This window comes from Chlamydomonas reinhardtii, chromosome 2 (genome assembly GCF_000002595.2).
Source record: "Chlamydomonas reinhardtii strain CC-503 cw92 mt+ chromosome 2, whole genome shotgun sequence".
Lineage (NCBI taxonomy): Eukaryota > Viridiplantae > Chlorophyta > Chlorophyceae > Chlamydomonadales > Chlamydomonadaceae > Chlamydomonas > Chlamydomonas reinhardtii.
Window position 1 is genome coordinate 3,416,001 of NC_057005.1, and position 14,523 is coordinate 3,430,523.

The window sequence follows — 14,523 nt, forward strand, 5'->3', positions numbered from 1 at the left end:
CGTGTGAGCTTGGGCAGGGTCAAAGGCCGTGTGGGGCGTGTATTATGATAGCCCTAATCTTCGGGGAGCTGCCACGCGAAGGCTTGAAGCGACGATGTTAATTTCGCTGTTTTTCGCGCAGTCCCTGGCTTGAGGGTTATGGTGGGAGCCAGGGCAAACATGCGGCCAGCATCCAAAGCAACTGGTCGCGCCAACTTGTAGTGCAAGTGCCGGGATAGACTTCGACCGTGGCGACATGGCAGCGCGGCATGTGCGGCTGGAGTGTCACCTCTCGACGGGTTTCTCGTTGCGGGGTTCCAGACTGCATCACGTGCTGAAACATCACACCCCGTCACATCACCTCGTGGTGTGGCCGGCAGGCTATAAAGCACGGAACCAAACCGCGCGCCACAGGGCGCCACTCCGGAAGGGGATGACAACACCACCGCGCCCACGCAGCACAATTGCACCTGCAGTTGAATTCCTAGTACAAGCAAGAGCAGAGGTTGATGAGAAGCAAGTTCCCGCTCTGATGGCTGTACTGCACCCGCAGCTGTACTGGAAGCTAGCGGCACATTGAGAGGCATGCTACCGCCAGCCGCGAGCTTGATCACACACAGCAGCCTTCTTCATGTCCCATGCACAGCCGCCGGCTGGGAAGGTGCGTGCCATGGCAGGACGGGCATTGGACAGCATGAACGCATGGTAATTGACGCGAGATGGGTGGCTGCGCGCGAGAGAGAGCGGGTAGTTGCGAGCGCGGACGGCAGGGAGCCGCGACTGGGGGCTGCAGTCGAGCGCGCGTGGATGTTAACGCGCGGCGTGGATGGGACCGCTTCACCTGCTAGGTGGGCGTGGATTGGTGGGAACGTGGCCACGTGGCATGGGTGGGGTCGTACCGCCCAATGCTGCGGATTGTAGTACCTGTAGACTTTCGTACGTTAGACAGGCCATCGCGGCAAAAAAAGCCCTCCGCTTGCGGTTACACGTTGCATCGCGCTGCAGGCTTACAGCGACAACCCAATCAACCTGTCCGTCATGTTGCAAATATTGCATTCATAGCCTTGCACATGGACTGGGCCACTCAATGGCCCTGTCCATTTTATGCCCACCAGGCACAGACTAAGCACTGCGCTAGCGCACGAATTCTTGTAACCTTTATCCTTGTAACCCCACGTTGTTAGCTGCTACCCGTCCCCGACACCACCCCCCACTCAGTCACATTTCCCCACCCCACTGCTACACGTGCGCTCTCCGTCGCACGCCGGGCACACCAGAGCGCGCGGGTGCACGTGTGCAAGATGAATCCCTCCCCCTCCGTCACGTCACGTCGCATCACGTCGCATGGCCTGTTGCTTCGCGTCGCCATCAGTCTTGTGTGTATCAAAACCTGTGCCGCGTGTGCGCCCTCAGAGGAACGGGTTGTCCTCGGGCTTGCCTCCCTGCTTCGGCCCCGCCTGCTCCAGCGGGCTAGCCACGCCGGCACCCATCTCCAGACCCAACAACGGGTCCGCATCACTGGCGGCGCGCGCCGCCGTCGAGGACGGAAGCATGGGCGCCTCGCCCAACGTGAACACGTCAGCCGCCGGCCGCGCCGCCGCCGCTGACGCGGCGGCGGGCCGCGCCGACGCCGACGACGCCGCAGCGGGCTTGTGCGGCGGCGCTGCGGCGTTGACGGGCGGCGGGCCCCACACCGCCCGCTGGCCTGCCGCCGCCAGCGTGGGCGCGGCGGGCGCGGGCGGCCCCAGCGGGCCCAGTGAGCCGCCGGGGGGCGCCGCCGCCGTGCTGTGTGGCGCGCCCGGCCAGCCGTAGGCGCCCACCCCATTGCCGTCGTCGTCGGAGTCCTCGTCCGGGCGGATGCCGCCGCCAGGGCCGCGGCCCGCGCGGCCGCCGCCGCCGGCGCGCGCCGCCAGCAGCGCGTTGCGCTCACGCTCCTGCAGGACACGACAATTTGTCGGGTTGCTGGAACCCAAACCCAACATGACAAAGTGACAGCCAGAGTGCGCTGGGCTGCAGCGTGAAGTGCTGGAGTCCGTGCGAGTTGGATGGTTGCTGACTAAACTTCCCACAGCACAATGCCACACATCCCTCTGCCCGCGCCTGCAGCAGCCTCAGCCTGATGCGTACGGCGCGGCGGGAAGGCACTCCATGCATGTACCGGTAGTTCCTTAATGGGTATTGGGAACCCACAAGTTGCAGCGCGCCCATACTCACTCACCTCACCCCTCCCATACATATTATTGCCTGCATCTGTCGCCTCTGCCTGCGCCCCGCTAGCTTGGCTTGGTTTGCTTTAGTTTGGGCTGGCATTTGCCCCCCCCCACCGCCACCCCACCTCACCCCCAACCCCTACCCCGCCCGCGCACCTGCAGCGGCATGTACTGCGCCATGATGTCCCGTATCTCGTCGCCCATGCGCTGCTTCATCAGGTAGCGGTTGGCCGCCAGCACCAGGCCGCCCGTCAGCGCGGCGGAGGCCAGCGCGATGCCGATGATGCCGCCCACCGACACGCCTGCTTGGGGGGCGGGGCGGGTGGGTTAGGTGGGTGGGTGGGTGGGAGATTGGGTGGGTGTGAGAGTGGGTGGGCTAGAGTGGGCATGCGCGGGGTTTGGGGTGGCGATTGGGTACTTTTGTTGAGGGAGTTGTGGGTGCGGGGTGTGAGAGGCCCGCTCTGTCTGTAGCCGTGCTCACCGCTCTTGGAGCTGCCGCCGCCGCCACCGCCGCCGGTGCTATCCGTCTTGCTGCCACCGCCGCCCTGCATCCGTACATCCATGAGTATGGCGCGTCAAGTGCGGCTTGACCATGCGCACAGCACACATGGTCCTGTACGCCAAGTCAGCTCCTACGAACGCGTTCCTTGCGGCACACACACACTGCCCTCCCGAATCCCCCCCTGTTCCCTTAAGATTGCCTATCGTCTGCCACTTCCTTGGCTGATCATGAATCTAACCCGCACTGCCTCAACTGTCAGCCACCCGCCACAACACAGCACACGGCATGCCGCCACCGCGCACGCACGCGCGCACGCACGCACGCAAACACGCACCTTGGGTGAGCAGTAGCCGGTGTTGCGATCGCACTGGTCCAGGTCGCACACCGGCTCGCAGGTGTTGGTGGCGGTGGCACGGAAGCATTTGGGGCACTCGCACCTGAGCGAGAGCGAGGGCGAACACCACAGAGGGGAGTGGCGAGCGAGGGAAGCGGAAGGTGACGTGGCGGGAGCGGCGGCGAAGCCGTGGTGGCCTGGTGCTGGCTGCTGCGCAGCGCTCCCGGCGACACCGCAGTTCAGAGCTATGCACCTGGCAAGCACTCTTCCAGCTACGATATTCGTCTGCATGAACTCCCAGCGCCCTGCTTGCAATCCCACGCTATGGGTGCTGACGTCTGAGCCTGAGCATCAGTCCTTGCCGGCCGGTCAGACCTTGACGGCCACATGAACGTGCCATCCTATCTTGACTGCGACTAATGAACGACGCAAGCAATCCAACTGCCCAGATCGCACGACCCACTTGAACCAGGGGCTCGTCTCGTTGGCCAGGCCGCGCGCCGCCATGCGCTGGAACTCCCACACCGTGTCCACACACCTGCAGGCAGGCAGGCGGAGAAGCGGGGCAGTGCGCAGTGTGGTGGGATGCTGAGTAATGATGAGTGCGGCAGAATGTTGCCCCATGTCGGACACCTGCCGCCCACGCCGGCCCCCTTCCCTCCCCCGACCACCAAACCCTTTCGGCCACCTAAGCCCCAGCCCCTGCGCCCAGCCCCCGCCGCCCACGGCCCTCCAGCCCCTGCCCTCCAGCCCCCACTCACGACGTGAAGGTCTCGCCCTTGACTGTGCCGCTCCAGCACCCGCCCCAGTTCAGCTCCGCCTTGCACTTGTTCTCAAGAGGGCCCGTGCACCTGTGCGGCGTGCGTTGCGTGCCGCGACATGTCGTGGCGGCGGCCGTGATGCCGTGCGATGCCGTGCGACGCGGTACGATGCCAAGCCTTTTGCATCCCGCTTTGCGGCCCTTGTCACCGCACCCCAGCCAGGGCTCCAGACCGCCTCGACCACATCAACAACCACTTGGGACTGGTGACGCGGGCCCCCGCCACTACCGGGACTCACTTGTAGCTGCCCACTTTGTTGACGCAGGCGCAGCGCGGGCAGGCGCAGGCGGGGTCGGTGAGGGGCACGTTGGTGGCCAGGCACTGCGGCAGGCAGCCGGGCAGGGGTTGGAGGTGCGGCTTTGTGGAGGCGGTTGCAAGGTTACAAAATTGGGAGCAGGATGCAAGTCGGGGAACCAGGGGACAGCAAGTAGAAGCATCAGGCGTTGCAAGGCGAGGGCGTGGGTGAGTGGGGTTGCGGAGTCAAGTCGGGTGAAGTATTGAAGTGGAGCGCCAGGTGGGTTGGGATGCAGTCGGCAGAGGTGCAGGTGGTGGTGGTGGAGTTGGCAGGATTATTCGAGCATCTGTCGGTGGCCGGAGAGGTGCCCGAAGACGCCAGCCCACGACGATCAATATGACTGCGGCAGTCACAGCCCGCACTCTCGCGTACCACCCCACAGCCCGCCTTCCCCCGCCGCCCCACCTCGTTCACATCTTCACAGCGCTCCTCCCCAGTCATGGGGTTGACGTACTGCGGCACAACGACACGCAGGAGGGTGGTTGCGTGGCCGGTCAGCGGGGGCGAGCTGGATGGGGGGTAGATTGTTGCAGGAACCCCATCCAAACGGCCAGCACTTGAAACGGCTGGCATCAACGCGATCCCTCCAATCTCTTTCCAGCCCCGACCCCCTGCCTGTGCTCCGCAGTTTAACTTGGTTTGGTTTAGTTTGGGCTGGTAGTGCCAATCCCCCCCTGCCCCCACCTTGTACATTCCGTCCTTGCACTCGCAGCTGTAGCCTTGGAAGGTGTTGACACACTTGGTCTTGCCGGCCACACCGCCGTCACTGCATGGGGCGGGGAGGGCGGGGTTATCAGCTGGAACCGCTTTGACGCGTTGCGGTCCCCCGCTCAGGAATCATCAACTACCCCCGAAAAAACCCCAGAGTCCCTCCCCTCCGATCCCCTGCTCTCGCGCGACTACTCCAGAACTTGCAGCCATCCCTTCACCACCACCACCACCCCGCCTCTGCCTGTGCTCCGCTAGTTTGGCTTGGTTTGGTTTATATTTACAAGCCCCCGCTGCCCCCGGCTCCCCTTTCCTTCCTTCCCCCTCACCCGCTCATGCAGGCCAGGTAGCCCACGCCGCCCGGCGCGCACTCGTCCTCCGACACCCAGCCCTGGTTGCACACGGCCGGCTCCTGCCCCGCCGGGAAGCCGGAGCAGATGGCGCGCATGACGCCGCCCACGTCCAGGCTGCCGCGGTACTGCCGCCCGTTGATGCGCACCTGCGGGTTGCATTCAGGATTACTTAAGAAGTGAAGGCGTAGCCATGTTTTGACAGGTGGTTGCAGCAGACCAGTCGTCAGTGCGGCGGGGTGGTGCGGCGTGCAGTGGGGTGCGGCGGGTTGTTCGTGCCAATCCCAAGTGGACCAAGGACAGGGGGACATGGAGGTGCGGCACGCATGCAGGGGCACGACATGCGGGTCATGCTGTGGAGGCGGAGCACAGCACCATGGCACGGGGTGTGGCCGTTTTCGGACGGAAGGCATTTTGTTCTCGATTTCTCGCCATTCCTTCCCGACTAGCAGCAGCCAAGAGGCATGCGGGTGCCGGCTGCCGGCTCCCCCCCCTGGTGCATTGGGTATAAGTATTATCGCTTGCAAGTAACGCCTCTGCCTGTGCTCCGCTCGTTTTCGTTGGGTTTGGTTTAGTGTGGGCTGGTATCTCTACAACCCCCCCCCCCGCGGTGCGCCCTCACCGTGGGCAGAATGGACACGCCGCTGATGCCCAGGCTGTCGTTGCCGCGCTGGTTGGCGAGCTCGTCCTGAGGGGAAGGCGGAGGAGGCGGCGGGGGAGAGGCAGAGGAAGGGGGAGTTACATTCATGATTTTTTGAAAAGCGAAGGGGAGCAGGGGTTTGTCTCGGGCTGACGGCTGTTGAGGTAGGTGTGCGTTCACGCGGCAACTATGTGCGCGCAGGCGTTCTGCAGCCAGACGTAGCGCAATTATGCCCCCCTCCCTCCCTCCTCCTCCTCGCTCCTTTGCGTTGGGTTCGGTTTACAACCCTCCCTCCCTCCCTTCCGCCCCTACCCACCTCCAGCACGGGAATCTTTAGCGCCGCCGGGTTGGTGGCGGCCGCCGCCAGGGCCGCGCTCTCGTTGAAGCCGGCACAGGCGTCCCACACCGCACGCCCGGTCTGGCCCGGCGCCAGGTCGGCTCCCCCCAGGGACTCGAACACGCCCACGGCGCAATCCACGGTGTAGGTCTTGGCGGCCATGGAGCAGTTGGCTGCGTGTGTGCGGCCAGGGTTATATTCATCATAGGTTAAGGAAGTGGTAGGGGGGTGTTGAAAGGTCGGGGGTTGCAAAGATGGCTGGGAAAGCGGTACAGGACGAAAGGTCAGAGGTGATGAAGGCGTGATGCAGTTACAAGGGGAGCGAGGAAGCCGGACGAGAGAGGGGAATGAGGTGGGCTACATGTAGGCAGTACAGAGAACGAGCGGTTCGTACTCTGAATTGCGCCGCGCACGTGCCCGGCTAGGTTGCTGCCCTGTGCCTGCCCGGCTCTGTCCCTGCCGCTGTCCTGCCTCCCGCTGTGCCGCCGCGCCAACGCACCTGCGAAGCGCGTGGCGTAGTCCCACCACAGCTGCGCCTTGCCCGCGGCACTGGCCAGGCGGTGGAAACACAGCTGGCGCATGTTGATCTGCGGCGGGTGGTGGTGGGTGTGGTGGTGGGTGTGGTGGGTGTGGTCGGCAGGTAGGTAGGTGGGCAGGTAGGTAGGGGGGGGGGGGGTAGGTGGGCGGGTAGGTGGGCAACAGTGAGAGTGGTTATTTAGTGCTGGGTACCTCCAGTGCTGCCTGGAATCCCCCAACCCCCGCAAACTCCACCCCGGCCCCACCGCCAGCACCTCCCTACACACTCCATCCCCCCTGGTGATGCAACGTTTTTCGCTGGGCTCGGGCACGTAACCCCGCCACGCACACATGTACAATGCACACACGAGCACGCCACTCTGCATCGCATACACTGTCCTACGCGTAATGTTTTCCTTGTGCTCTTTAACACACACACACACACACACACACACGCACACACAAGCACGCCAGCACCCCACACCCCCATCCCGCACCGCCAGCACGTCTCGGCCGCTGTAGCCCTTGGTGGGGTCGTCGTCGGGGTCTGGCACACAGTAGGTGCCGTTCATGATGCACTCGGTCTGGTTGGGGGTTGACATTGTGGCGTTACATTCATGATTAATTGGAGCGGAGAAGGTAAAGCGGAGTTGGGGTTACATTCATAATTATTTAAGAAGTGAACGCGTAGCCAGGCAGGGGGTGGGTGGGGGGTTACATTCATGATTAGTTAAGGAAGTGGTAGACGGTAGACGGGTGGGGGGGTAGGGGCGCCGCGCCCGGACCTCTGCAACCCCGGTCCTGCAACTCCCGCGCTCACCCCCTGGCCCCGCGCTGCCCACCTGGCACTCCGTGGTGTTGATGAACGCGGCGGGGCAGTTCCACAGCAGGTAGTGGGGGCTGAACTTGACTTTGCCGGCGGTCTGGCGGAGGGTGAGGTGGTGGGTTACATTCATGATGAGCTTAGAAAATGGTCGACGACAGGCAATCTTTGGGCGAACAGCAATCGTGGGGGTGGGAGTGATGGGCCACCGCCGCCACGGCCGTGTGTCATCGTCTTCAGCTGGCGCCTCTGGCCGCACCCCTTCGCACCCCGCACGCAGCTCCTTCGCTCCGCCTGCACCCGCATCCAATCTCGCCTGCACCCGTGCTCAACCTCGGACCCGCCCACCCCCACCCCAGGCCCTCACCTCCAGTGCCTGCGCCTTGTCCTTCATGTCCTGTGGTCGTGGTGGTGGGGTTACACTCATGATTATTTAAGAAGTGAAGGCGTAGCCAAGGGGGCCGCGGCGAGAGCGTGTGGCAGTGGGCGCGCGCCAAACCACACGTGCCGGCCGAGCCTGTGATGCGCTTCGACCGCTGGTAACTGTAAACCACGCCTGCCCACAGGACCCGATATAGTCCCGCACAGGTTCCTGGTCTCAGCGCCTCATAAGCATGCGCCTCATAATGGTGGAATGGTGAAAACCGCACCGCCCCACTCCACCCCGCCCCACCCACCTCACTACATTTCTGGGTTGGGCGACGATTCCTTGACTATTGGGGCCTACTTGATTGGGCTCGGACACATACCGTAATCCACCCCACACCACGGCCCCCACCCACCGCAATGAACTTGAGCTGCTCCCTGCAGCTGAAGCCGCAGTCGTCATTGCTGTTGGTCCAGAACTCCCACGACACCTGCGGGATTAGAGGGAGCGTGCACGTCGCACGGCATAAACTTGGCAAAGCGCGTGGCAAATCCAGAACATCACTGAGGAACCACTGCATGCTACCAGTGAGGAAGTGGCTGCGGACAGCACACGTGCCCGCCGACGCAGCGCGAGCGGACCCCTTAACGCAATCCTTTAGGTTTGGGGCATTCATGACCGTACACCCCTTCCTTCTCCTGCCCCCTCCCGCCACCCCATTCCCTCTGGCACTCACCACACTGGATTTCGGCACAACGCTCGTCCAGTTGAGCATCACCGTTACCTGGGGGGCCGCACAGGCAGTCACTCAATCGCAGCAAAAAAGCCCGCACAGTGCCCAGGCTCATCCCCTGCCGCCTGCCCCACCGCCACTCTCCACCCCTCATCCCAGCCGTCTAGCACACTTGGGTTTTGGTCCTTGCAATCCCCGCCCTCCCACCCGCTTCCAGCACTGCTGCTGCCGCGCATGCGTGCACCTCCCCCTCCACCCCCCAACCTCCCCCTCTACCCCCCTTCCTTTCACCTTGCCCCCTTTGGGCGACGACTCCTTGACAACGGGGACCTATCTTGCTGGGCTCGGGCACACACCGTAGCCCCGCCCCACCGCCGCCTTTCCCCCCACCTGCGGGTTGGCCAGCATCAGCTTGCGCAGCAGGTTGGCGTCGTCCAGGCTGATCATGGCGGCAGAGATGGTGAGCGACTGCAGCTCCCTGCAGGACAGGGAGGGGTGGTGGTGCAAAGATTGGTGCAGAGAAGTGTAGAAAAGTAGGCAGCAAGGGGTGAGGTGGTGAGACATTCTAATGAGGTGGGTGGAGGTGAATGTAGTGTGTTCCCCACCAACTCCCCAATCACCATGCACACAACAAAGAACCTTGTGCAACACACACAATGAACACACACACACACACACACTCTCTCTCTCTCTCCCTCCACGCACTTGGCTGTGTCGTCGTCCTCGGGCGCCACCGCGGTGGACAGCTCGCCGGGCGCGTCGTTGGCCACCAGTACCTGGATGCGGGGGAGTGCAAAGATGGGGGGAGGCGGCGTGTGTGGGCGAATGAGCCAGTGTGTGGGTGTGAGTGAGCGATCCGTGGCCGCAGCCGGGATGACAAGGGGGACCAGCGGGCGCGCCCAGCTCACCCCACCATGACACGACACACCTCGCCGCTGTAGCATGGCTCGTAAGCAGCTCCCAGACCCCCTCGAGCTCCCAGACCCCCTCGAGCTCTTTGGGATAATGAGTGCGCTGGCACTGCCCTGCCGCCGCTTCCCCCCACCGCGGCAGTACGTCCCTCCACCGCACCGCCTGCCTCCCTCCTTCCGCCCCCCGTGGGTTGGGCGACGATTCCTTGACTATTGGGACATACTTCTTTTAGCTCGGGCAACTAACCTCCCCCCCCCCCCGCTCTGCCTGCGCTCCGCTAGTTTGGTTTTGCTTGGGCTGGTATTTTCGACCCCCCACCACCACCACCACCACGCTTTCCTCCTCGCTCTTGCACATTGGGTTCGGTTTAGTTTGGGCTGCTACTTACAACCCGCCCAGCTCCTCACCGCGTCTGCTCCTGCCGCCTGGGCGTTGAACACCTTGTCCAGGAAGTAGCAGGCGGTGTGGCCCTCCTGGTTGCCTGCGGGGTGGGGAAAGAGGTGAGGTGCAGCATGGGTGGGGTGATAGGAACGAAGTTGGAACCAGAAGGGGGTTCAGAGTGGGGCATTGGGCAGGGAGCTGGCCAGTTTGTCGTTTGTAGTTTGCCCGTCTGTCCTCACCTCCCATGCCCAAGCCATAGCACGCCGCTACGATTCCACCCGTCAACCCAACACTCACCCGGCAATCCAACACCCAAACACCCAGAGCCACCCCCCTCTCAGGGTGTTTATGGCACACGTGCCAGCCCCTCCCCCCCTCCTCGGCAGTTCCCAGTTACTCACGCGGCCCGCGGTCCAGGAGCATGATGTAGAACTGGCCCGGCTGCCGGTCAATCTTGAAGACCGGCTTGCTAGCCTGCGGGCGTTGGGGAAGAGGTACGTTGGGGAAGAGCTACGTTGGGGAAGAGGGAGCACCAGGCGCCGAGTCAGCAGTGAGTGCCCAGCAGACGGACCCGCGACAGGGTGCAGGGCGCTGCGCGGGCGTCGTGGACTGGATGGGGAGGCAACGCAAGTGCAGTCCGACGACGGTGCAACACCCGCAGGGACGCTATACGAGTCCCTGCCGTGAGCCAGCCGGCGAGCTCAATGCCCTATCTAGCTAGCGACTAGCGGCTCCAGAGAAGGGCCTAGAGCTGAGCTCCTAAGCTGCGGCGCTCGTAGACGACGGGCCCTGCCCTTGTACCCACATTGAAGTTTTGGCAGCCATACTGGCAGTCCTCCGGGAAGCAGGTGTAGCCAGAAGAGCCACCATATCCCGGCTGGCTGCTCGGGTAAATCAGGTTGCCTCTGCGCAAAGCAGACAAGAGCGTCGCTTGCTCAGTCGCGGTCAGTTGGGCCTTCGGTCGCGAACACGCCATTTGCGCACGCCCTTACATCATAGTAGCGCCATAGCGGGGCTTCCCGAAGTCCGCCATCGCCATTTGCACGGTCTTCTTGTTATCGGGCGGAAAGATGACCTTCAGACCAGCAGTCTCGATGCTGTATCCAGCCTGCACAGCCTTGCTGGCCAGAACTAACGCCACAAGCAGCACCAAAATCTGCAGCGGCCGCATCGCTCCTAATTGCCCCCAAAGTCGCAGCGCGAGGGATCCCCGAGTGCTTTGGGCCGGGAACCCTACTTGGACGCACGCCCTATTGAATTAGGGGGGTCACGAAGTACATACTAGAACAGTCGTTGTCGTTATATCTGCGTGGTGGTGGGAAACGCGTTATGGGTTCTTGGCCCGACTCATTTCGCGCTCATTCCGCGTGGTGTTGCGGATGAGCTAGGCATGCGCCTAACAGCGTCCTCATCAGTCACAAACAAGACCTTACCGAGTAGATTTGAAACAGCCTACAATTGGGCGGCTACAAATACCCCTTGCACCCCGCGGCCAACCACCTGTGCGCGCTGCCCTCCACACCTCCACACAGCAGCTCGCCCGCCTCTCCCTCCCAAGCAGGCCGGCGGCCGGCGTCCACCTCTGTCCTGGGCCAAAGGTGTCCCCTTGTCGAACTGCCCCTACTCCTCATCTCGCAAGTATCAAATGCCCACCTGCAGCGAGTCAATCTCCGAGGTCACCTGCACACGCCAACCAGCATTTTGCACCCTCGCTCTTCGCACGCGCCTCTCCACCCATTTGGTGGCTGCCACCGATGTATCACATGACCGTACCATGTCGATTTGTGACGCACGCCAAACCAGCCCACTCAATGAGTAGCATCCCGCCCCGCCAGGTGGTGACTGCGCTGTTGAGGTCAGAAGGTCTGGCGCGTGGGCCCTACTGTTGCTGCTCCGGAGCCCCCGCCGCCCCCTGCTGCTGCTGCTGCTGCTGCTGCTGCTGAAGGCCCATGCTGCGCGCAAACTCGGCCTGTAGGCGAGCGGGCGATGACGGGCGTCAACGACGTGGGGGCCAGTCCGTGGCTCGGCCAAGGCGATGGACATAACTAGCACACCCATCTAGCGCATAACTAGCATCCATCTAGCGCATAACTAGCATCCATCTAGCACATTACTAGCATCCATCCAGCACCCATGACAGACCTTGATAAACCCGCCCGACCCTCAGCCACCCTGCCTCCGCCCACCCACCTCAACCCACTCACCAAGCCATTGTCCCTCCCAAACACGGGCGCTGTCCCGCACCCCGCCCTTCCTCCCGCCACGCTTGGCCCCCTCCTGCTGCCTCCTCTCAATCCCCCGACGCCTGTCAGCACGCACACATCCCCCGCCCCGCCCCGCCCCGCCGGAAGATCACCAACAAGAACAAGGGTATGTCCCTCTCCGCCGCGCTCTAAAGGTTCTGGGTTGGCAAAATGGTTTAATTTGGGAATGGGATGAACGACCCCGCCCCGCCCTCCCCTCCGGACCTGCAGACGATCCGCCGCCCTGAGCTGCTCCGCCAGCCGCTGCTCGTGCGCCGCACTGGCCGCAGCGCGCGCGTCCTCGTCAGCCCGCTTGAGAGCCTAAAGGGGAGGGGGGAGACCACAGCGACGGCGGGGCAGAGGTAGGAGTGGGAGGGAGGGGGGCCCAGTGTGCGGCAGTGGCTGTCTGGGTAACAAGCCCTGGATGCATTGGGGTGCATCAGGTCAACGAGGCGCATGGAGCGAGCTATGGGAATGTACGAATGTGCGAATGTGGCTGGGCAATGGGAAACGAAAAGAATGTAAAGCAGCGCCGAAGAATGGGATTCAAATTGAAGCTCCTGAGCCTCGTGCTTCACTCACCATCCCAACCAGCCCGCCACCCAGATGCATGAGGCGCGTGGAGCTGGGTATGGGCATGTTATAACGGGCTACTCACCATCCTAACCGCCCCGCCACCAACCCCTAGTCCGGTGTAGTTGGGGCTGGTGTTTACAACCCTCCAACCCCCCCGCCCACCAGCCCTCCATCCCGCCGATGCCCCACCTCGGGGTCGATCTCGTCCACGAGCACCTCCGTGCCGTCCTGATGGGGCAGGCGGGGAAGGGGGGTTTTAGAGACCAGCCCAACGTAAACCGAACCAAATGCAAAAGATGGGGGTTCCCTGCACCAGTCCTTAGACACACACGAGACGTGAAGACGCCACAGGCTTTATATAGTGACTGACATGAACTAACCACCCCCATCCTGTACCGCTTTTCCAAACATCCTTGCAACCCCCTCCCTGCACAACCGCACTGTGCGCGTGTTGCTATGCATGACCGCGCGCACGCACCTGCACGCCGAAGAAGGACAGCGGCCGGTCGTCTTGCTGCCCGCCGCCGCCGCCGCCGCCGCCTGCACCGCCGCCTCCGGTTATGTCCTCGGGTATGGGGTCGCCTGGTGAGCGCAGGAACAGCGCCATGGAGTCCGACTTCACCTGTGTGGGCGTGTGAGCGTGCGGGTGTGTGTGGCGTTGCGGTGATAATGCTGACGAGTATGTGGTGTACAACATTTTGAGCCGTGATGTTGCAGTGCAGTGCAGAGTGGCGAAGCACATACGGTAGTGAGAAGGAAGAGTGAGCGGACAATAGGCAAGGCCGAATGTATTGGTGTGACACAGCGCTGAGGACCCCATGCCCCGCGCACCCACCGACTTCACCAAGCCCCGAAACCACACGCGCCCCCACGGCCTCACACGCGGGCCTCACTCCACCACCCCAACCCCTGTACCGCTTTCCTTACCATCTTTGCAACCCCACCCCACCAACACCGGAACCCCTCCACCCCAACCCCGCCACCCCAAACACCGCCACCCCACCACCCCATGACCTCACCATGACCCCACCATGACCCCACCATGACCCCACCATGACCCCACCATGACCCCACCATGACCCCACCATGACCCCACCATGACCCCACCATGACCCCACCATGACCCCACCATGACCCCACCATGACCCCACCATGACCCCACCACCCCATGACCCCACCATGACCCCACCATGACCCCACCATGACCCCACCATGACCCCACCATGACCCCACCATGACCCCACCATGACCCCACCACCCCATGACCCCACCATGACCCCACCATGACCCCACCATGACCCCACCATGACCCCACCATGACCCCACCATGACCCCACCATGACCCCACCATGACCCCACCATGACCCCACCATGACCCCACCACCCCATGACCCCATGACCCCACCATGACCCCACCATGACCCCACCATGACCCCACCATGACCCCACCACCCCATGACCCCACCATGACCACCCCATGACCCCACCATGACCCCACCACCCCATGACCCCACCATGACCACCCCATGACCCCACCATGACCCCACCATGACCCCACCATGACCCCACCATGACCCCACCATGACCCCACCATGACCCCACCATGACCCCACCATGACCCCACCATGACCCCACCATGACCCCACCATGACCCCACCATGACCCCACCATGACCCCACCATGACCCCACCATGACCCCACCATGACCCCACCATGACCCCACCACCCCATGACCACACCATGACCACACCATGACCCCACCATGACCCCACCATGACCCCACCATGACCCCACCA

The 14,523-nt window shown here is 63.2% G+C and overlaps 4 protein-coding genes across 5 annotated transcripts in view; 1 reads left to right on the forward strand and 3 right to left on the reverse strand.

The window, feature by feature from the left end:
* Positions 1–215, forward strand: part of CHLRE_02g095110v5 (uncharacterized protein) — a 1,274-nt gene extending 1,059 nt beyond the window's left edge. For both annotated transcript variants that reach the window (XM_043059571.1, XM_001701170.2), the window contains exon 2: positions 1–215. This exon is cut by the window's left edge and continues 636 nt beyond it. The gene's annotated coding sequence lies outside the window, so the exon portion shown is untranslated.
* Positions 216–949: 734 nt separating this feature from the next.
* On the reverse strand, positions 950–11,161 carry CHLRE_02g095111v5 (uncharacterized protein). The gene is made up of 24 exons (XM_043059572.1): positions 10,901–11,161; positions 10,714–10,813; positions 10,310–10,382; positions 9,935–10,008; positions 9,321–9,391; positions 9,006–9,093; positions 8,619–8,666; positions 8,298–8,372; positions 7,883–7,912; positions 7,535–7,615; positions 7,190–7,276; positions 6,676–6,763; positions 6,156–6,349; positions 5,822–5,887; positions 5,179–5,348; positions 4,826–4,907; positions 4,547–4,594; positions 4,085–4,167; positions 3,787–3,876; positions 3,489–3,563; positions 3,026–3,128; positions 2,671–2,734; positions 2,346–2,491; positions 950–1,913 (listed from the first exon to the last, which is right to left on the reverse strand). The coding sequence occupies exons 1-24, from the start codon at positions 11,077–11,079 to the stop codon at positions 1,389–1,391; spliced, it is 2,640 nt and encodes an 879-aa protein (XP_042927203.1). The 5' UTR covers positions 11,080–11,161; the 3' UTR covers positions 950–1,388.
* A 54-nt stretch (positions 11,162–11,215) lies between these two features.
* CHLRE_02g095112v5 (uncharacterized protein) lies at positions 11,216–13,471 on the reverse strand. The gene is made up of 4 exons (XM_043059573.1): positions 13,206–13,471; positions 12,917–12,955; positions 12,377–12,472; positions 11,216–11,877 (listed from the first exon to the last, which is right to left on the reverse strand). The coding sequence occupies exons 1-4, from the start codon at positions 13,332–13,334 to the stop codon at positions 11,788–11,790; spliced, it is 354 nt and encodes a 117-aa protein (XP_042927204.1). The 5' UTR covers positions 13,335–13,471; the 3' UTR covers positions 11,216–11,787.
* A 364-nt stretch (positions 13,472–13,835) lies between these two features.
* The window catches only part of CHLRE_02g095113v5 (uncharacterized protein), a 6,276-nt gene continuing 5,588 nt past the window's right edge, over positions 13,836–14,523 (reverse strand). The window contains exon 10 of the mRNA XM_043059574.1: positions 13,836–14,523. This exon is cut by the window's right edge and continues 305 nt beyond it. The gene's annotated coding sequence lies outside the window, so the exon portion shown is untranslated.